General features: G+C 44.9%; 1 protein-coding gene and 1 long non-coding RNA gene across 3 annotated transcripts in view; one reads left to right on the top strand and one right to left on the bottom strand.

The window, feature by feature from the left end:
• The first annotated feature begins 343 nt into the window (after window positions 1-343).
• WBP2NL (WBP2 N-terminal like) overlaps window positions 344-22,884 on the top strand; it is a 34,016-nt gene continuing 11,475 nt past the window's right edge. Inside the window, exons 1-6 of one of the 2 annotated variants that reach the window (XM_040359624.1) lie at window positions 344-494; window positions 1,673-1,781; window positions 5,565-5,700; window positions 11,885-11,977; window positions 12,497-12,703; window positions 19,013-19,141. In XM_040359624.1, coding sequence (XP_040215558.1) covers window positions 436-494; window positions 1,673-1,781; window positions 5,565-5,700; window positions 11,885-11,977; window positions 12,497-12,703; window positions 19,013-19,141 — 733 coding nt within the window. In that variant the 5' untranslated portion in view covers window positions 344-435. Of the gene's footprint in view, window positions 495-1,163; window positions 1,260-1,672; window positions 1,782-5,564; window positions 5,701-11,884; window positions 11,978-12,496; window positions 12,704-19,012; window positions 19,142-22,884 lie in introns of those variants that run through there. The other variant, XM_040359625.1, reaches the window with a different exon arrangement.
• On the bottom strand, window positions 14,453-15,975 carry LOC120945467. The gene is made up of 5 exons (XR_005750588.1): window positions 15,900-15,975; window positions 15,696-15,805; window positions 15,431-15,531; window positions 15,122-15,190; window positions 14,453-14,991 (listed from the first exon to the last, which is right to left on the bottom strand). It is a non-coding gene; the product is annotated as an uncharacterized LOC120945467 (long non-coding RNA).

Below are 22,884 nucleotides of genomic sequence, written 5' to 3' on the forward strand. Positions count from 1 at the left end.
GAATCGCAAAACCTGGCCTGGGCCTTTAGCTGCATTTTGGTCCGGGGCTTAAGTGGTTAAAGGTCATGTGTGTGTGTGTGTAAAGGCAGGTGTCCCGATACTTTTGACTATATATATATATATGTATACACACATACACATATGTGTGCTTGAGCTTTTGGGTGCACACCCTAATGCAATAGGCTGCGCACGCCTATGACGACGTGAGAGAACCTTACATTAGGATATCACTTGTAGACAGGTAGCTGTCGCTAGAAGATTCCCCATACAATGTCGCCATCTAGTGGTCGTTACGGAGAATGCACGCCTATAGAGTTCATTAATCCCGGTCAGCTGACTCATCGGTTACACAAGGAGGTGACGTCAGTAATGTCGGGTCATCGGTCTGCATAACTTCCTGGTTTTGTGTTCCACGACTGACGGGCCAAATACGACATGGCTCTAAACAAGAACCACTCTCAGAATGGGGGAGTCATTGTTAACAATGGAGAGAGGTCAGTGCTGGGGCTGGGATGTGGGAAAATCATGTATGTCTATGACAGCTGTTCTAGGACTATAAACCCCCTCCCCGGAATGATGTCCCCCCACCCTCTGAGCAGCCTTGTACAGGAACTCCTGTCATTGGGTGGATGATGAGTAGAGATGATCTTTGATAAGACGTGGACTATTAGCTCTTGGGGAACTACAAGTCCCACCCAGGCTGTACTGTCCTGGGGTCCCCCAGTCTTTATAAAGGGAATCAGCCTGTAATTGTACAGTGTCTGCCATCATAACTGGTCTGCATTGCTGTCCCACATTCCCAATTGGTAGAAGTCCTGTGCATGTCACATGACCTGTCATCACATGAGAAAGCAGCTGATCGGGCTTCCTGTGTTGCATGTCATTGTCACTGAACATGATATGATGGAGTAAAAGAGAATATAGAGAGAGGTTGGTATAAAACAACAAACATATGCCATGTCAGCTCTGAGACTGAGAACTGACAGATCACATGATTGCTCAGCTCACAGCAGAGAATAGACCATCTGTCATTGCACCCCATTCTGTCTCTGCAGAGCACAGGCTGGGGCAAGCATAGGTGTGGCTGACTCTGGATCTCAGCAGTGCTCTGAAAGGTGGACCTAGCTGTCAATCAAACAAATGGGTGGATCCTGACAATGTTGTCAGGGTCCTTCACAAACTTGGCACAGCTCTGCTGTGTCTGCTGATCGTAGGTAATAACACAGCTATTAGCTGAATCCGGATCGCAGGAGACCACAGTAAGTGCACCCTTGTGACGCAATAGAGTATGCCCCAAAAAATGTTCTTCCACACCTCTCTTATAAGCAGGACATTTCAGTGTGACGTCAGCAAGGGCAGCCTCAGTATTTTTCTCAGCACAGATCTCTTTTAGATGAAACGTGCACTGAGGAAGTATAGAGGCTGTCATTGCTTATCCTGAAAATGCTAGTTACCTGGCTGCCGTGTGAATCAGTAATGCCGGTGAACTGCAGGAAATTTTAAGATCAGAAGTTCTTACATTTGTGATCTGTGTGGTTATTCCATGGCAGCCACACAGATAGCATTTTCAGCAATTGCATCCACAGTGTTTCTCTTGGTACAGATTTGATACAAGATAACTTGTTTTTTGTCTTGACAGACCTGCTAATTACATTTATTTTTTCTCCCTTAGTATTCTTAAAATGTGCAAAGATGTGGAACTCACATTCAGTGACATGGCTTACAAGATGGACGCATTTAAAGGCACAAAAAAGGGGTTACTGTATCTCACCCCATTTAGGGTAAGTCCTAAAAAAAGTAAAACTCAGTCAGTGTCATATATTCATCAGAATACTCACCTTACTTGTCCCAGGCTACAAAAGTACTGTAATTGTTGATTAAAGCCTCGTACACACCATCAGATTTTCCGACGGGAATTGTGTGTTGGCAGCCAGTTGGCAGAAAATCCAACCATTTGTACGCTCCGTCGGACAATTGTTGGATTTTCTGCGAACAAATGTTGGATGACGGGCTTTAAAGTTTTCCGCGAACATCGAGCTGTTGTCGGATTTTCCGATCGTGTGTACACAAGTCCGTCAGACAAAAGTCCAAAGTACAAACACACATGCTTGGAAGCAATGCTCACCAAACACAACATTAGCAGAAGGTGCCCAAAGGGTGGCGCTAAAGAGATGAAAAAACATGAAGTACGTCACTACGTTCATGTTTGTTGGCGGACAATTATGGCCCGTTTTGTATTCAAGCACAACCCCTTCGGACAAAAGTCAGACGCTTTGTCTGTGGAAAATTTGATCGTGTGTACGGTGCACCGATTCCCAAATGTAGTTTCTGTGCTACTTTTGGCGACTTCGTGTTATTTCAATAGACATCTGTGCAGGAACCCACACAGATGTCTCTGAGGTCGCACCCCGAAGTCAGACTGACGTTCGGGTATGAAATCGTGCGAGTTCAGCTGAACGCCCCATGATTTCAATTCCGCTTAGAGTTACCACCTCATCCCTTTAAACCCAAACACATATGAATTACACAGGTTCTGTGGCTGATTAACCACTTGCCCTCTGGGCACATAAACCCCCTTCGTGCCCAGGCGAAATTTCAGCTTCCGGCACTGCGTCGCTTTAACTGACAATTGCGCGGTCGTGCGATGTGGCTTCCAAACAAAATTGACGTCCATTTTTCCCCACAAATAGAGCTTTATTTTGGTGGTATTTGATCACCTCTGCGGTTTTTATTTTTTGCGCTATAAACAAAAAAAGCGACAATTTAAAAAAAAAATATATTTTTTTTTTACTTGTTGCTATAATAAATATCCCAATTTAAAAAAAAAAAAAAAATTCTCAATTAGGCTGCTTTCACATTGCAGCGTGGAGCCGCGGTGACGGTATAGCCGCGCTATTTGTAGCGCGGCTATACCTTCGTATTTACCGCGTTATTCGGGCGCTAGCGGTGAGGTTTTAACCCCCGCTAGCGGCCGAAAAAGGGTTAATACCGCGGTATTACCGCGCTTTCCCATTGATTTCAATGGGAAGGCGCGGTATAGGAGCGGTGAACACACCGCTCCTATACCACGGTAAAGATGCGGCTAGCAGGAGTTTTGGTGCGCTCCTGCTAGCGCACCGCTTCAATGTGAAAGTCTTCAGGCTTTCACATTGAACACTGCAGGGCATGATTTTTCATGCGGTATAGCAGCGCTATTTTTAGCGCTGTACTGCATGAAAAACGCCCCAGTATTTTTCAACGTATTTTTGTAAAAAAAAAAAAATCGCAATAAGCGACTGGTTTGCGCAAAAGTTATAGCGCCTACAAAATAGGGGACAGAATTATGATTTTTTTTTTTATTATTTTTTTTTTTACTAGTAATGGCGGCGATCTGCGATTTTTTTTTTTTTTTCTGGGACTGCGATATTGCGACGGACGTATCGGACACTTTTGACACAAATTTGGGACCATTCACATTTATACAGCGATCAGTGCTATAAAAATGCACTAATTACTGTATAAATGTGACTGGCAGGGAAGGGGTTAACACTAGGGGGTGAGGAAGGGGTTAAATGTGTATCCTGGGTGTGTTCTAACTGTGTGTGGAGGGGGACTGACTGGGGGAGGTGACCGATGCTGTGTCCCTATGTACAAGGGACACAGATCGGTCTCCTCTCCTCTGACAGCACATGGAGCTCTGTGTTTACATCGCGTGTACCCGGCGGACATCGCGGCCGCCAGGTACACGCATCGGCTTCCCAGCGATGCGCCGGGACAATGTTTACCCGCTGCGCGCCCCACAGAGGCGCGCGCGGGTAATGCACTTTAAAAGACGTCCAAAGACGTCCACTTGGCACCTGAGAGCCGCGCTGTTGACGTCTTTTGTCAATAGCGCGGGTCTCAAGTGGTTAAGGTGGTAATTAAACTCACTTGGGGCCTTATCTGCATTAAATTAGCCTCAGAACCTGTGTAATTCATATGTGTTCGGGTTTAAAGGGATGGGGTGGCAACCCTAATTCCGCTGTCAGTGTGAAACAAGGCTAAAAGATCTAAAAAAAAAGCAGCACATCATGCCGCGGTCTAAATGCATTCAAAAACAGATGATTGACATGTATCAGTCTGGAAAGGGTTACAAAGCCATTTCTAAGGCTTTGGGACTCCAGTGAACCACGGTGAGAGGCATTATCCATAAATGGAGAAAACTTGGAACAGTGGTGGACCTTCCCAGGAGTGGCCGGCCTACCAAACTTACTCAGAGCACAACAATGACTCATCCAGGAGGGAATGGGCGGCACCCCCTCCCCCCCTTCAGACAGCACTTGTGTAAAGTGAGTCATTTCAGAAAGCGGAGGAATAAAGCAACAGATAGAAAGAACACTGTGTGATTGGTTACCCGAACACTGGGTTTGGACAAGTACACACTATGGAGGGATATGCATGTTACAACCACTTTAATTATGAGGCCGAGTACTCACGAGCAGACATGTCCGATGAAACCGGTCCGCGGACCGTTTTCATCGGACATGTCTGCCCGGGGACTTCTGTTCGATGGCTGTACACATCATCAAACAGAGGTCCGCGCGTAAACAATACGCGGGGCGTGTCCGCGGTGTCGCCGCGACAATGACGCGGCGACGTGGGCGGCCTGCCTTTAAAATGCTTCCACGCATGCGTCGAACCGCTGGAAACCTGTCCGATCCGTCCCAAAATGGTCCGCTCGGGCCTACACACGGCCAAACATGTCTGCTGAAAATGGTCCGCGGATCAGTTTCAGCAGACATGTTTGATCGTGAGTATGGGGCCTTAGAGGCATAAGAAAGTGCTCTTCCCCTATTTGGCTCCATTCATATCTTACACGTTGCTCGAACGGATGCTTTTTCGCACAACAACATGGTTCAGCCAGTTCATTTGAATGGGCTATCCTACACCCGACAAATGAGGCAAAGTAGCTCATGGAGCGATTTTTTTTTATTGTGAGTTTTGCCGTGTGACACAAAGTTCTTGTTTCCTTGTTTGGTGTGCCATTAATTGCACCGCAAGCTCGACATGCTTTTTTTGTTTTGCACATTCTGGGACACGCATGTGTGAACCAGGCCTTATTTTTCTCATCCATTATTATGTATTATTTTTAGTAAGGCCTCTTTCACGTGGGAGTGTCGGCGGTAAAGTGATACTATTTTTAGAGGCGCTTTACCCCCAATTTTGCGGTGCTATTCGGCTGCTAGCAGGAGGGGTTTTTACCACCTGCTAGCGGCCGAGAAAGGGTTAAAAACTGCTGCAAAGCGCCTCTGCAGGCACATTGCCGGCGGTATAGCCATGGTGTCCCATTGATTTCAATGGGCTGGAGCGGTATACACACTGCTCCAAAGATGCGGTTAGCAGGACATTTCTTACCGTCCTGCTAGCGCACCGCTCCAGTGTAAAAGCCCTTGGGCTGTAACACTGGAGACACAGCAGCGGCTGTTTAGGGTCGGTTTGCAGGCGCTATTTTTAGCGCAAGAGCGCCTGCAAACCGCTCCAGCGTGAAAGGGGTCTTACTGGAATGTATCTTCCACACTTTATAACCCTTTCTAACCCTTTTTCAGGTAATCTTTGTGAGCAAAGGAAAGGATCCAATGATGTCATTTATGATGCCTTTCTACTTGGTGAAGGGATGCTCCATTGAACAGCCTGTTTTCTCTGCAAACTACATCAAAGGAACAATAAGTGCAGAACCCGCTGGTACGTAAGTGGCATAAGCTGACAAATCTTGTAGTGTACTAGAAGATATCTGCTGTCATCATCTAGCTAAGCTGCAAAGCTTTTTTCATGTTTCAGCTTTTACTCATGATACTAAAGCAAGACTTTCTTTCTAGTAAAAAGTGTAGAAAAGTTTCTCGCATAAAAAAAAAAAAAAGTAGGATTTTTTTTAAAATTTGTAAATGTGTTTTTTTTAAAGCTTACACTACAAAAATACAAGCAAATCAAATACATGTACACTAAAAAAATGTATTCAAGTAAGATGAAAATATATTTTAAGGCTTTGTTTACACAGGTTTACTTGTGCAAAGGAAAGTGTTATGCCTGAGGGTTATGCCCCGTACACACCATCACTTTATGTGATGAAAAAAAACGACATTTTCTGTGAAGTAAAAAACGACGTTTTTGAAACTTCAATTTTCAAAGACGAAGTTGCCTACACACCATCGTTTTTCTCACAATGTTCTAGCAAAGCGAGGTTACGTTCTCACCACTTTTTCCATTGAAGCTCGCTTCTGGGCATGCGCGGGTGTAAAAACGTCTTTTAAAACGACGTTTTTTGCTACACACGGTCAATTTCTGTGAAGTAAAAAATGACGTTTTGAAAAACGACACATAAAATTGAAGCATGCTTCAATTTTTTTTGGTCGTTTTTTACAAGACATAAAACAACGTTTTCCCCCACACACGGTCAATTAAAGTGATGTTTTTAAAAACGTCGTTTTTTTTCATCACATAAAGTGATGGTGTGTACGGGGCATTAGAGTTATGCCGCGTACACACGACCGTTTTTCATGACGTGAAAAATTACATTTCTTTTATTTGTCGTTAAAAACGATCGCGTGTGGGCTCCAGAGCATTTTTCATGACGTGAAAAACGGTCGTGTGTAGGCTTTAACGACATGAAAAAAACGTGCATGCTCAGAAGCAAGTTATGACACAGGAACGCTCGTTCTGGTAAAACTAGCGTTCGTATTGAAGATAGCACATTCGTCACGCTGTAACAGACTGAACAGCGCGAATCGTCTCTCACCAAACTTTTACTAACACGAAATCCGCAAAAGCCGCCCCAAGGGTGGCGCCATCTGCATGGAACTTCCCCTTTATTGTGCCGTTGTACGTCACCGCGCTTTGCTCGAGCATTTTTTTTTCACGATCGTGTGTAGGCAAGGCAGGCTTGACAAGAATAGCGTTGAAAAAAAACTTTTTTTCTAGGACATTAAAAATGGTCGTGTGTACGCGGCATTAGTGTTGTACCTACATGGGATGCACAGGTGTTCTATGGATGTTCATGCAGGCAGTCCTATTCATGTCAATTGGGGCACAGTGGCTGCACAGACACAGTCGCTGCTCCACATTTGACATCAGTGCGGTTTCCTGAACCTGACAGTGTGAGTTTAGGAAACACACCCACACAGATGGCAAATTGAGAGAGACGGATGTGTCTGTGCAGTCGCTGCATTCCAATTGACGTGAATGGGACTGTCTGCACAAGGATGTGCAAGCAAAACGCACCCCTTCGTGCTACTCTAAGCCCATGTAAACAAGGTTTTAAAAATGAAAGAAGAAAAATAGCTGGGACAGTAAGTTTAATTGGGGATAGTTAGGACATTGTTAAGGGGGTACACTGGAAAGACTATATATAAAAGATATTTAAACTGGAATTCCAGGCTAGAATTAACCAAGCTTTAACACTGCCCTCCCCCCCACACTCCTTCTAACACCCCCACTAACTACCCTATAAGAGGAAAATGCATATACTTGCCTATTTTCAGGGTGTTTCTGGTATGGTCACCAGCTTCAAGGGAAAGGACAGCTGATGAAAGATGTCCCATAGTAAGCCTATGGGTGACATCACCACCCAGGCATTCCGTCTGTTGTCGGCATTCTCTCTTCTTCCCTGAAGCTCAGTGGTCCCCAACCTTTTTGGCACTGGGGACAGGCTGCGTGGAAGAAAATTGTGCCAGGGGGGGGTCACGATTTTTCCAGGGCAATGGCTGGTGTTGGCGCTTCAATCATCCCGGCACCATGCTTGTTATGGTGTCAGGGTGATTGAAGCAAATTTTTTCTATTATTACATTACAGTAATAAATTAAATAGTTCAACTCACCAGATGTGGATAGTCACTTGCCACGCTGCCTGTCACCAGATGCGGAATGTCACTTGCCACATGACCTGCTACGTTTACTGCCACAAGATGTGGATTGTCACTTGCCATGTTGCCTGTCACCAGATGCGGAATGTCACTTGCCACATGACCTGCTACGCTTACTGCCACAAGATGTGGATTGTCACTTGCCATGTTGCCTGTCACCAGATGTGGAATGCCACTTGCCTGTTACCAGATGTGGAATGCCACTTGCCACGTTGCCTGTCACCAGATGTGGAATGCCACTTGCCATGCCACAAGATGTGGATTGTCACCTGCCACGTTGCCTGTCACCAGATGGGGATTGTCACTTGCCACATCACCTGTCACGAGATGTGGATTGCCACCTGCCACGTTGCCTGTCACCAGATGTGGATTGCCACCTGCCACGTTGCCTGTCACCAGATGTGGATTGCCACCTGCCACGTTGCCTGTCACCAGATGTGGATTGCCACCTGCCACGTTGCCTGTCACCAGATGTGGATTGCCACCTGCCACGTTGCCTGTCACCAGATGTGGATTGCCACTAGCCACGTTGCCTGTCACCAGATCAATAAAGCATAGCATAGGTGTGTCTCCCCTCCCATGTTCAGGGGCAATCTGCTCCCTGGCTGAACAAGGAATCTAAGTTTCACACAGCGAGGAGCTGCAGGAGAGAGGTGATGCGGGCAGTATGAGATGATGTAATCTCTCTGCTCCCCGCCGCATCTCCAACACAGACAGAGCACTGGATTTGAGGGCGGAAGATCGGTGATGCGGGGGGGCGGATAGAGATATCATCTCTGCTTGCCCGCTCGCTTTTTCCATCCACACATCGCTCTCATGCTGGTGTTCTGCAGGCAGTATGCGCCGGGGGAAAATTCTCGGCAGGACACCGGCAGCCCAGCATCTCTCTTGCCGGCCGCCCGCGGCCCGGCTGCAGAAGTGCCACGGCCCGGTAGTGGGCCGTGGACCAGGGGTTGACGACCCCTGCTAAAGCTGACCTCTGGGGAGATCACATGACTGGCTTGGAGCGCTCTGAGAATAGGTAAGCCTATGTGTTAGAAGGGGAGTGGAAGCAGTTTTAAGCTAGGTTAGGTCTAGCCTGGATTTCCACTTTAAAGTGGAACTACACTGCATCTGAGCACCATAAACCAAAAATGCTATTTTAATTCGTTTTTGATATTCAAAGCAAACTCCCCCATCCATCTATGTCTCCATGCTTTATCTTGTTGAGAAATCACTTTGAACCCCCCCAGCATTTCTGGCCGTGGTCATCTTGAATAAGGACAGATGTGTCATGTAGCATTTACGTCATGTAACTATTTTTGTAATAAATTGTTATTTTTTCATATATATTTTTGAAAATTTTATTCGTTGCCTATACAATCCCACTTCATGAGGTATTTTCGATATATTTGTAGTACTATGGGATGATGGCAACTACATGCTATCATATGTGAGTTGGTTCTTTTTTCCTTTTTTTCGTAGCATTTACTTCCTGGAATCCATCTGCCCCAGCTCAGGCATGCAGACAGGAGGCTGTTGTCTGGGATGAATGGCATGATTTGCCTAGGTCAGGAAGTAACTAAAGAAATGTAAAAAAAAGTTTACTTATCTATTTTACTAATGGTAGCAGAATACAAAATTAAAAAAAAGCCATGTAAATTGAAAGAGTGAAGTTTCGCTTAAAGATCTTTTCAGGTTTCGGCAAATAATGTATAATCTAACTATAAAGTATTAATGTTTGTTTTCATTTTAACAAACACAGATGTCATGCTTACCTAGGTGGATGCAGCATTGGTCTCCAGGCTGTAAGACTGGGAACCGAGCGATCAAAAACCGCTGATCACTCGATTCTCAGAGCTCTGTGAGCAGAGAGCTGGTGACTCAGTCACCAGCTCTCTGCTCTGCCCCCCGCACTTACTGAAGGGGGTGGGAGTGGCTGTCTCGGGTCACTTATCCTTTTAATAAGCCTTCAAACTACCTAAACCTTATTTGAGTTGAGGGCTGCATCTTGATCACTTTGGCCCGGATTCAAAGAGATCTGCGCTCTATTTGCGGAGGCGCAGGGCAACGATTTTGCCCTGCGCCCCTGCAAATATTTTGCGCTGCCCTCGATTCACGGAGCAGTAGCTCCGTAAATTGCGAGGGCGCGCCAGCAAAATTGCCCGGCGTAAGCGCGCGCAATGTAAATGATCCCGCCGGGGCGGTAATCATTTGAATTAGGCGCGTTCCCGCGCCGATCGTAAAGCGCATGCGCCGTCGGGAAACTTTCCCGACGTGCATTGCGGCAAATGATGTCGCAAGGACGTTATTTGCTTCAAAGTGAACGTGAATGGCGTCCAGCGCCATTCACGTATCACTTACGCAAACGGCGTGAAATTCTAATTTCAGGACGCGGGAACGGAGGGTATACTTTAGCATTGGCTGCCCCTACTATTAGAAGGGGCAGCCTTACGCTAAAGACGCCGAATGGAAACTCCGTAACTTGCGTACGCAGGGCCCGCGCAACATTGTGAATCGGCGTAAATATGCAATTTGCATACTATACGCTGACCACAATGGGAGCGCCCCCTAGCGGTCAACGCAAGAATGCAGCCTAAAATCTGCGTGGCATAAGAGCCTTATTCCACGCAGATTTTAGGCTGCAGTCGGCGTAACGAGTTCTCTGAATCAGGAGAACTCGTTACGCCGGCGCAAGTCAGCAATTGCGCTGCGTAACTATGGTTACGCAGGCGCAATTGCTTACTGAATCTGGGCCTTTGTTTGTTTAAAAAAATAAAAAAATCGCCAGTTCAGATAAAATCCGGATTCTCCACCCTCTGGGCCACTCTGCTGGCCTGTTGACTTTCACTGTGTCTCCCTCCCTCTCACACCAGCCTGTATAGAAACAAAACACTGTCCTAGATTTGACCATGCAAGGGTTTTGGAAAGTGGCATTCAGCTCATAGCACCCCCATTCTTTAGGGTCGGTGGTACAATAATAACTCACAGCATTGATGTTCAGTGATTACTTACCCGAATAGGGGTTAGTGGTGTTTCCTCTTTACTTCTTCACCAGAACTATATTATCCCTGTCAGGCAAGAGATCACTCCACCCAACAGGAGGCAGTACTGGGTGCTGGGTTCCAGCACACATTTTAACACTTGGCACCCCACTCTGGGAACTATGACTCGTGAAATGCAATAAAACGTCCCAGGTTTTAGACATTTTCATCAAGACGAGCAGAAATATTAAAAGTCAATTTTGAAACACTGAGATCCAACTCAAAGCAAATTACTGGAGCAAGTGCCGTATTCTCCAAGCACTTGCTCCGTAATTTGCGACGGCGTAGTGTAAATGGCCCGGCGTAATTCAAAGGGGGCGGCTTGTATTTAAATTAAGCGCGCCCCCGCGCCGATCGAACTGCGCATGTGCCGGGCGGAAAAATAGCCCAGTGCGCATGCTCCAGCTCACGACGGAAAACGTCAATGACGCCGACGTGAGCTTCATTGACGTAAAGTCGTATTCGCGGACGACTTAGGAAAACAACGTAAACGACGGAAAAAGGGCGACGCTGACCCGACGCCATACTTAACATGGCATACGACGGACCTTCGTAAACTTGCCCCTCATATAGCAGGGGCAAGTTTACACTTACGGAAACGTCGTAAATTCACTGCGTCGTTCGCGTAAATGGCTAATTTGCATAGACGACTGGGAAAACGACGAGGCGACACCTAGCGGCGGGAAAAAAAACTGCATTTAAGATCTGACAGCGTAAGAGCCTTACGCCTGTCAGATCTAAGGGATATCTATGCGTAACTGATTCTAAGAATCAGTCACATAGATACGATGGCCCAGATTAGGACTTACGACGGCGCAAATGGCGTTGCGCCGTTGTTAGCCCTTTGAGAATCTGGGCCCAAATCTCTACCTTTCCTTCCAACCAGCTTCAGCAGTGGGATCGGGTTGTATTGTGTTTTTGATGATTTTTGTCTATGGACATCCAACGAAGTTCCATTATTCATGCCAACTTTATGCTATCATTACAGGTGGATGGGAAGCACAGGCATCCTTTAAACTTACCTTTAACAGTGGAGGCGCAATTGAGTTTGGGCAGCAAATGTTTAAATTTGCAACCAATGGTATGTTTTATTATGTTCTTATTGCAATGTGTAATATGTATTCCATATCATGTTGATCTGGTTTTCATTGTGTTTACTATTCTAAGTAAAAAAAACAACAATCTGGTTGGTTGTTATTGATTGTTAAAGGGGTTGTAAAGGTAAAAAAATAAATCCCTAAATAGCTTCCTTTACCTTAGTGCAGTCCTTCTTCACTTACCTCATCCTTCGATTTTTGCTTTTAAATGTCCTTATTTCTTCTGAGAAATGCTCACCTCCTGTTCTTCTGTCTGTAACTACACACAGTAATGCAAGGCTTTCTCCCTGGTGTGGAGAAAGCCTCTTGAGGGGGGAGGGGGCGAGCAGGAGTGTGAGGATTTCTCAGAAGAAATAAGGACATTTAAAAGCAAAATCGAAGGATGAGGCAAGTGAAGGAGGACTGCACTAAGGTAAAGGAAGCTATTTGGGGGAATTTTTTTTACCTTTACAACCCCTTTAAGCTCAATTTTCTGTCTTAACTATCTTTTTATTTTATTCCAGCTTCCAGAGCACCCCAACCACCTAATGTTGGATACGGATACACCCCTACTGCTGTTCCAGGTGCTTATGGACCTGGTGGATATCCCCCTGCCCCAGGAGGATATGCACCTGCACCTCCAGCTGGACCTTACCCATATGTACCCCCTACCATGAATGGATATGCTCCAGCACCTCAGCCTATGGGATATCCATATGCTCCACCTCCAGGTAATGAAACAAAACATCACTTGAGCTGAAAGAAATTACATAGGCAGTGACTAAAGTCATGACTTGTGCTCCAATTATTCAGATCAGAGAGACAAAGTATGCGTTCTTTACCAAAATGATTATTTATATACACACACACACACACACACACACACACACACACACACACACACACACACACACACACACACAGATATATATATATATATATATATATGATGCACAATGCCGTTTTCTTATCGGTGAGTACGAGTACTGATGTGTTTGAAGTACTCACCAGTAGCAATACTTTGCGGTGTGATTTCATGCAAAATGAATGGGTTCAAATCACACTGTAAAGAATTGCATGAAATTTGGTTTCCCCACCACTCCCCAGGCTTGTCATCGTGATTTCAGACAGGGTTCATACAGGAGTAGTGTAGGAAACTGCATGCTATTCAGACATTTATGTTCAAATTGCATGCGATTCTTTGCAGTGCGATTTTCGCACACTCATTTTATATGGATGCAAATTGCACCGCAAAGTATCAGTTTTGGGTAACCGGAGCATTTTCACGAGTACGAGGTTCAACCGCAGTGGCCACACATGGATACATTTAGACTGGTTCCTGCTGAACCAGCCATATTTCGATCCATTGATGGCCAGCTTAACACTACCCATTAAGCCTAGTACACACAGGTTAAATGTCTGGCGGCATTGTGTGTACTGCAGCCGGACAGAGCTGTCGGAAAAAAACCTGAATAGCGTGTTCTAGAGCTGCACGATAAATCGTTAAAGAATCGAGATTGCGATTCTACCCCGCTCGCGATCTTAACACAGCACTTTCCAGATTCAGTGCAGAGTTTTCTCTGCTCACTGCTGACAGTTGTCAAAAAAAAAAAAAAAACAGGCAGCCTGCCAAGTTTCAGCTTATGTGGAGAAAAAGAGAATTGTAACAATTTAGATGAAAGGAATGAACTTCGGTCTGTAAATGAAGCCAGTTGTTTTTTTTTTCAAATATAACATTTATTAAAACCCACAACAGGCAAAAGCAGGCCAATGCATCCAATAAATATATCATACAGCAGTGTAGAGGTTTCATCAATATTCATACATACATATGTAGGAAGTAACAGAGGAAACATATAACGAGAGTCAAGCAGATGTGACAACTTGCTGCCCACCTAGGGGAAACCAGCAATGAGCCTAGATGTAGGACCTGCTGCCACCCCGTGGCCATTTTCCTATATTCAAGCAGTTAAGAAATACAGAACTAAACAGAGATTACCAAGAGTAGGAAAGATAACAAACAAAATAGAAAGGGGGGAGAGGGTAAAGGGGAGGTAAATGGGGGGGGGGGGGGGGTGTGTGCAGAGGGCAGGGACTAAGTATTGTTGGCTCTGGATGGCTGAGGCATTTGGGAGGATATTGATCATGTGTTGCCTCGCTTCCCAGAAGAGCATGAAGCCAGTTTAACTACTTAAAGACTAAACCTTTTTCTGACACTTGTTGCTTACAAATTAAAAATCTGTATTGTTTGCTAGAAAATTACTTAGAACCCCCAAACATTTATTTATATATATATATATATATATATATATATATATATATATATATATATATATTAGCAGAGACCCTAGAGAATAAAATGGCGGCTGTTGAAATATTTTATGTCACACTGTATTTGCGCAGCAGTCTTTCAAACGCAATTTTTTTGGGGGAAAAATACACTTGAATTAAAGAAAAACTTTTTTTTGTATAATGTGAAAGATGATGTTGCACTGTGAGAATCGTGATCTTTATTCTAAGCAAAAAAATTGTGATTCTCATTTTTGCCAGAATTGTGTAGTACTAGTCTGTACCAGGCTTTAGCCTTTAGCTACTGCAGCTCTTCAACCTACAAGGATTGACACAAGATTCCTGTTATATAGATATGGTCCAAAATGTATAGATTCACCCAAGAAAAAGGCACCTAATCCCAAATAGGTAGATAAAGTTTTTTCAAAAAAGAAAGAAAAAGGCATAATTTGCGGTGCGTGTTTTTGCAAAATGATAGTGATGAGAAAGCACAAATTCTTTGTTACAAAATTACAAAAAATATTTATTTATATATAGAAATACAAAATATACAATTAATTCGTTTAAAAAGAAGTGGACAACCAGTTGTTGATTTAATTCAGTGCATAACAGAGAGCATCAGTCAGTTGGAATACAGATGCAACTGGAAAAGGAAATCGCATGGACCCTACATGTTTCGCGGACTTCCGCTTCTTCAGGGGAGGGAGCGATATCCAGTCAGAATAAACAACTGAAAAGGTATATACAAAAAAATTAACCAGTGAGATATTATACACAATCAAAAATATTGGGTAGCATAAATCTGGGATGGCATATACTCATAAAATGGTTCCAAATCTTAAAAGACAACAAATTCTTACCCACGAGTTGCCCACAGTTGGTGACAGACACAGAGTCCCGCCGAGATTGAACTGGTCATGTGCGTATTCCTGCAGATTAGCAGGAAAAGTTTTTTACATTAGCCACAAAAGGACAGTCAAAAAAGGGTTAATATGTGCTTGAGACAAAAGAAATTAAATAGAGATAAAAAGAAAGAGCAAAAATAGCCGATCCAAAGGGATTGCTAAACGTTATAGTAATTATTGAAAAATAGTGGCCATAGTGTTAATTAACACATAAATGGCCATTGGCAATAGTTGCTCTAAGACAATAAGACATATGTTACTCACATAAATAGCGATTTGAAGAGTTAAATAACCAGGAACATCGGTGAGTAATTTAGGCTGCAGTGCTAGGTCAATAGAAGAACCATGTGGATTTCACAGAATAGCTGTTAAAAAAATAACAACAATTGGCTACAATTATAAAGGTGTCCCAGCCTCCGAAAGGGACAACCATAAAGAGAAACATAAAATAGTAAACAAATTGAATACAATGTATCAGAGCAGACACATGGTTCATTGAAAAAGAATTGCTACAGAGAGATTCACATACCTGCATAAGATCTGTATAAAGATCAGAGGCAGTGTGGCAAAGTCATATATCACAGTATGGTTAGTGTATATAAAGCCAGAAGGAAATCAGCTGCTTAGTCCGGAAAGGAACTAAAGAAAATGCACAACAAGGAAGAGTGCAATTAGATAAAGTAGGATCAAAGAGAGCGATTGTAGAAATGGCACAGGAATAAGTTTGTCTTACCTACAAAGCACATATGATGCGAGTACTCACTTGGCATGTAACCCAACGGCGCCCTGCACACGTTTGTACAGCAAGGCGCCGTTTAAATAGGCCGTCCTAACCCAATGTGTGACGTGTGAACATCGCATGGAATCGGGTGGGCCAATCACAGCTGAAATTCAGCCCCAATGCACAAGATTCCTGTGTAGAAACTTACAGGCACGGGATCCCAGCATTCTCCCTCCGTGATTACCAGCTCGAGGGGAAGATCTGACAGGCGTGGCAGTGCTCTTTCTTCATACTTGGTTGATATCACTGTTTCTTTAAGTTCACATTACTGCTGGCCCCATGGTCTGTCGCAGGCTGTGATTTTACTACTGCATGCGATTTTTATCTCCATTCAAATGTGAGTGCATGTCAAGTTGGTTTATTGTGATTAATAAAAGGTCTAATTGTGCTAGGTCCATGTGCTTTCTTTAATTTATGAATTAAATTACTCTTCGAGTACCTAGGGTAGCAATATCTGGTTTGTAGGGAAAGTGTTAAAGCTATTCAAACCCGCAAGCATGGCAGTCATAGCAACTGCTGATGCGTGTCTTGGAGCAGTATGTTGGACAAAGTTTCTTGACGTTTATTCTTCAGGCTACCATAGTATGCTCCAGTGATCCACAATTACAATTCTTTCTGCTTTCTAAATTATGTTGCTGTCCCATTTCCATCAAAAGTGACAGATTTAGCCTTCTTTGGAGTGCCAGCATGCTTCAATTGTTTTGACTCTGGGATATGGTGGACCCATGCTTCATCAACTGTGTTTGCTTAAAGCGGTCCTCCACCCTAAAGTGGAGTCCCGCTGATCGGAACCCTCCCCCCCTCCGGTGTCACTTTTGACACCTTTCAGGGGGGAGGGGGGTGCAGACACCTGTCTAAAGACAGGTATTTGCACCCACTTCCGGCCACACGATACGGGCGAAAGACGGGCATTCCGTCACATCCCGTCTGTCGCCCGTTGTGTGCTGGGAACACTCGGCTCCCAGCACACAGCGTGTGAGCCAATCGGCGGGCGCAGCGCGACTCGCGCATGCGCCGTAGGGAACCGGGCAGTGAAGCCGCAGCGCTTCACTTCCTGGTTCCCTCAGCGTGGATGGCGGGGGAGCAGCAGAGTGACGAGCGATCGCTCGTGCTCTGCTGCGATCGGCGCTGGACTCCAGGACAGGTAAGTGTCCTAATATTAAAAGTCAGCAGCTGCAGTATTTGTAGCTGCTGACTTTTAATATTTTGTTCCCATGGCACATCCGCTTTAAAAGAGTATAGGATTGTTCCCTGAAATGTTTAGGCTGATTAACTTCTGCTCAAGTATCAAGGATGTTTTGATTTAATAGGCAGTGATCTCTGTCTTTGTCAGATGGTGTGTTTTTTTTTTTTTTTAATAGGATCAGCTGCTTTAGATTTGTTACATATCTGACATCTGCCTGGCTATTAATGGTTGATCCTGTTACTATTTCTATATTTTCTTCAACCTAACTGAGGATCATCTTCAACCTTTTGTTCTCCCACACTTAAATTTCACTTCCCAATTTTTTTTAAAGTACTGTGTGAAGGGACTTCTCACTTTATAGTGTTGCCACTATATCTTCATTAACCACTTGTCCACCAGAGGACGTCATATGACGTCCTCGACTTTGTGCGGTAATATCTGAATGATGCCTGCAACTACAGGCATCATTCAGATATCGCCGTCTTCAGCCGCCGATTCTGTGCACGATAAGAACAATCAAAGCGGCGCCGCTTGATCGTTCTTATAGGCAGCGAGGGGGGACATCCCCCCCCTCCCGCCGCCATCCGGTGCTTCTCCGGGCTCTCCCGTGCCATCAGGGGCCCAGAGAGCGAATCGGTCGGTGCTGCCTGGAAAGCATAGAGATGACGTCACGCCCGGTACCCGGAAGTAATCGCGGCTGTGATCGGTGATTTTTTTTTTTTTTCACCGATTTCCGGCTTGTAAGCCTGGGGGAGAGATGTGGGGTCTTATTGACCCCACATCTCTCCATAAAGAGGACCTGTCACACTGATTCCTATTACAAGGGATGTTTACATTCCTTGTAATAGGAATAAAAGTGATCAAAAAAAAAAATGTAAAATAAAAGTGTAAAAATCATTTTTTTTTAAGTAAAATAAAAATAAAATCTTTGCGTGCGTTAGAGCGTGTGCAACAATTCTAGCACTAGACCTCCTCTGTAACTCGAAAATAGTAACCTGTAAAAAATGTTAAAGCGTCACCTATAGAGATTTTTAAGTACCAAAGTTTGGCGCCATTCCATGAGTGTGCGCAATTTTAAAGTGTGACATGTTAGGTATCTATTTACTCGGCGTAACATCATCTTTCACATTATACGGACAGCATGTCTGTTTTCATTAGATCTTACCCAATTTGATCCGCCATGGACGGATAGGGACGTATTGCCATCAGTCTGATTTTGGCGGATCGGATGGGGTCGGATGTCAGTGGACATGTCTCCGCTGACATCTGACGCTCCATAAGAATGTATGGAGCAGCCGTTCAGGTCTGCCGACAAAACTGACAGGCGGACCTGAACAGCCCGACCGTGTGAAAAGGGCCTTAGGGCTGCGGAGCTGTGTTATAGAGCTGCTGGATCACAGTAAATATTTATGGCACCCACAGATCTATCACGCAGCACTGACAATGCTGGCTTCTATTATTGATAATAGAAAAAGATTAGTCAACGCTGCAGGCCTGTGTGATAGACTTGCTGGCAGCTTTGTTCCACAGCCTTGCCATACAGTGACTTTTTGCCTGGAAGATCCAGTTCTCATATATAAGTACTGTGTGCAGGGACCCTAATACTGTTCTGGTACATGATATCCTATGGAGAGCAGAACAAATGACTGAAACCTGTTACCCAACACATCTAAACCTACAGCTGGAACCTAACTTTTTCCAGTCTTTTCCTACTGTTGTCTGTGGAAGTAGACATTCTCCTGTGTACTTAAAACTGCCTGCTGGCTATTAAATTGGAGAGTGGCATCTGTATTCTACAATGATTTGTCTAGACCTGTATGATGTATATCTCTGTGTGTCTTTATGTTTGTTTATATGTGCATTTTTACCTCTCGCTCAGGTCCTGGCATGTATCCACCTGAGTTGAACCCAATGTACATGGCACCGCCACCTCCTTACCCAGGACCTCCATACAACGCAGCCCAAGCGCCTCCTGGCCCTACTGTTTGGTCAGAACCTGGTATGCTAGGTAAGAATCTGATGCTAGATATACTAATAGAATGACGGGCGGGTAGTTGCTTTCTCTCTTCTTACTGGTAAAAAATAAAACTTTACAGCACACAGAAACATAGTCACATTCTTATATACCTATGTGAAGTATATATAAAAATGTATTTTTCCTGAAAGTGGATTCCTCCTTCTACACAAGCAAGCTGAATAGAGGTATCCTCACCACTGGAACACTGTATTCTGACAGTAGGGGGACTCTGTTGTCAGATTACACTGACCAGTGGTTGCAGCCAACTGATGTAGATGTTTTTTCTCTTATCATCCATGGACGGCCACAACTCCTTAAATCTTGACAAGTGGGTTATGTTCCCTGTTTACAGGAGAGGACTAGGCAGAAACATGTTGGATAATTAAATACATGTTACATTAACAGAGTTGAATAGCCCCGCCTAGGGGGTGGTCCCTCCAGACATAACCCTCCTCACTGCAGCCTCAGTTTCGTTCTGCCTAGCAAAGGAGGACGTATGGCTCCCTTTTGGGCCCAGCGCCCTGAGGAGAAATTTAATTTAATTTTACTTTTCCTTGAAGAATCTTCTTTCAACTGTCGGCTGAGAGACAGGCTGGATAATATAGATCCTTATAGTCTACTCAGTCCGACCAGCAAGCGTGGGCACACATTTGCAAAGAGGCTGGTTCTGCCACGCCATACCCCATGACTCCTGGGGTTGGCGGTGAGCTTTGCTCCGAGGTCCACATATGACTGGACTGTGGTGTTGTCTCACTCACAGTGGACCGGGCCGACGGCTACCTCCATTGCGGTTGTAGTTCTGTCAGGAATGCTTTAGCGAGTCCTCGCTCGGACGGGTAAGTACAGTCCCTCCTGCTTCGGTGGGTTGGTACGGCTGGGCATTCCTGGGGTTCAGGGGTCCTCTTCTCCTCCCTTCTCTGCTCCTTTTCCCTTGCTGCATTGCTAACATTGCTGCTGTCAGAGGGGAGGGGGCCTTCCTGGGGGGACTGTGTTATCTGGCCTGTGTTTTTTCACTGTTAAAAAGCCCTGTGATGAGCACAGATGTTTATGATTACCCTGTATTATACTTCAGCGTGTAGTTAGACGCTGACTGATTTGGTGATCCTTACCCACCTGTAACGGTTTTGTATAGTCATTATATCTCATATGCTCATTGCAATGTATCTGTGTCTTATCCTTAAAAAAAAAAAAAGCACTAGTAGGCTTTTCCTGTTTAAACGCGGCATTTTGCCGCTATTTGGCACACAGGTCCCTGCAGATGCCGCACAGTTACCTCATGTTTTTTTCCTCTCACACGCTGTGTGCTGAGAGCGGACGGCAGCGCTGGGCAGTCTCCTCCTGAGGTGAGTCCCCTGGTTACCCCTGGTCAGCACAGCAAGTGGGTGAGAGGCCCTGAATAGGGCTCTAGGAGCTTTTGTTTATTTGTAAGGACAGGTGTGCATATTATAATACACACTATGTAAATATTATTAATATCTGGAGTCAGTATCTGGGTCCTTCCCCACATGCTGGTGGTGGCAGCAGGTGTTAGCACCTGGGATTCCCACAGAGGTTTTATTGTTAGTTCTGGACACGTTTGTGCCAGGGTAGGGATGGACTGTGGACGGGCGGTAAAAGAGTGCCCCCTTCCCCCGTTATGCCCTGGGGAATGCTCTGTTATGGAGCCATGGACCAGGTACCTGGGTATTCAAAAAAAAAAAAAAGCAGGCTAAGGCATTTATTTGTGCGCTTTTTACTGCTGCAAGGGACTCTCTTAAGCTGGATAGTGCAGCTGGGTTTCCGCCGAGGGCTCGGTCTTTTTTGGATCACACAAATCGGACCGCTCTGTGTAGGTTCTTTTCCTTCTGTGCCCTTCTTTGATAATTTCTGAGATGCGGAATGAGAAAAGCCGCTGAGGGCTTTTGTAGTCCCTCACCGCCGGGCGGGAACCCCCGCTTGTATGGATCTGACTGATAGAAGATCCGAAGTACTGACCTGTTCCAGGTTTACCATGCTGGGGTCTGACTTGCGGCCTATTGTGGCCACTACTCTGGGGTCTCAGTCGGCGCTGGCGCCATTTTTGGGGAGGTTTTTCAATTGCATTAAAAACTCCCATTGGTGGCAATTTTGTCGTATCTGCGCTATGGCGCAGCTTACATTGCGGTCGGCCATTTTCCTGTGACCGCGTTCTGAACGCTCGGCGGCCATCTTGGAGTAGTCCTGACCCCTAGTGCTGTATACAACTCACGGAGTGAGCATTTTTCACCAGACAGTGGAGGAGCACCGACTCTCTCCTGAAGTTATTAGGCTAGCGTACCAGCTGGTCCAGGGCCTCATATAGGTCTGTGATGCTTAATTGAATACTGCGCCCTTGTTATCCAGGGCTTCTGTTTCAGAATGGTTTTATGCACACAGTGGTGTAGTGGTTAACTCCATTACTTGGCAGCAAGAGAGTCATTGGTTCGAATCCGGACACTGACGCCAATCTGCCTGGAGCTTGCATTGTCGCTCCCTGTGTCTGCGTGGGTTTCCTCCGGGTACTCCGGTTTCCTCCAAAGGCATGTGTGCATTCACCTACATAACATACAGTGCCTTGCGAAAGTATTCGGCCCCCTTGAACTTTGCGACCTTTTGCCACAATTCAGGCTTCAAACATAAAGATATAAAACTGTAATATTTTTTTTTTTTTTTTTTGAAGAATCAACAACAAGTGGGACACAATCATGAAGTGGAACGAAATGTATTGAATATTTCAAACTTTTTAAAAAACTGAAAAATTGGGCGTGCAAAGTTATTCAGCCCCCTTAAGTTAATACTTTGTAGCGCCACCTTTTGCTGTGATTACAGCTGTAAGTCGCTTGGGGTATGTCTCTTATCAGTTTTGCACATCGAGAGACTGACATTTTTGCCCATTCCTCCTTGCAAAACCGCTCGAGCTCAGTGAGGTTGGATGGAGAGCGTTTGTGAACAGCAGTTTTCAGTTCTTTCCACAGATTCTCGATTGGATTCAGGTCTGAACTTGGCCATTCTAACACCTGGATATGTTTATTTGTGAACCATTCTATTGTAGATTTTGCTTTATGTTTTGGATTATTGTCTTGTTGGAAGACAAATCTCCGTCCCAGGTCTTTTGCAGACTCCATCAGGTTTTCTTCCAGAATGGTCCTGTATTTGGCTCCATTCATCTTCCCATCAATTTTAACCATCTTCCCTGTCCCTGCTGAAGAAAAGCAGGTCCAAACCATGATGCTGCCACCACCATGTTTGACAGTGGGGATGGTTTGTTCAGGGTGATGAGCTGTGTTGCTTTTACGCCAAACATAACGTTTTGCATTGTTGCCAAAAAGTTTGATTTTGGTTTCATCTGACCAGAGCACCTTCTTTCACATGTTTGGTGTGTCTCCCAGGTGGCTTGTGGCAAACTTTAAACAACACTTTTTATGGATATCTTTAAGAAATGGCTTTCTTATTGCCACTCTTCCATAAAGGCCAGATTTGTGCAGTATACGACTGATTGTTGTCCTATGGACAGAGTCTCCCACCTCAGCTGTAGATCTCTGCAGTTCATCCAGAGTGATCATGGGCCTCTTGGCTGCATCTCTGATCAATCTTCTTTTTGTATGAGCTGAAAGTTTAGAGGGACGGCCAGGTCTTTGTAGATTTGCAGTGGTCTGATACTCCCATTTCAATATTATCGCTTGCATACTGCTCCTTGGGATGTTTAAAGCTTGGGAAATCTTTTTGTATCCAAATCC

This window comes from Rana temporaria, chromosome 7 (genome assembly GCF_905171775.1).
Source record: "Rana temporaria chromosome 7, aRanTem1.1, whole genome shotgun sequence".
Classification (NCBI taxonomy): Eukaryota; Metazoa; Chordata; class Amphibia; order Anura; family Ranidae; genus Rana; species Rana temporaria.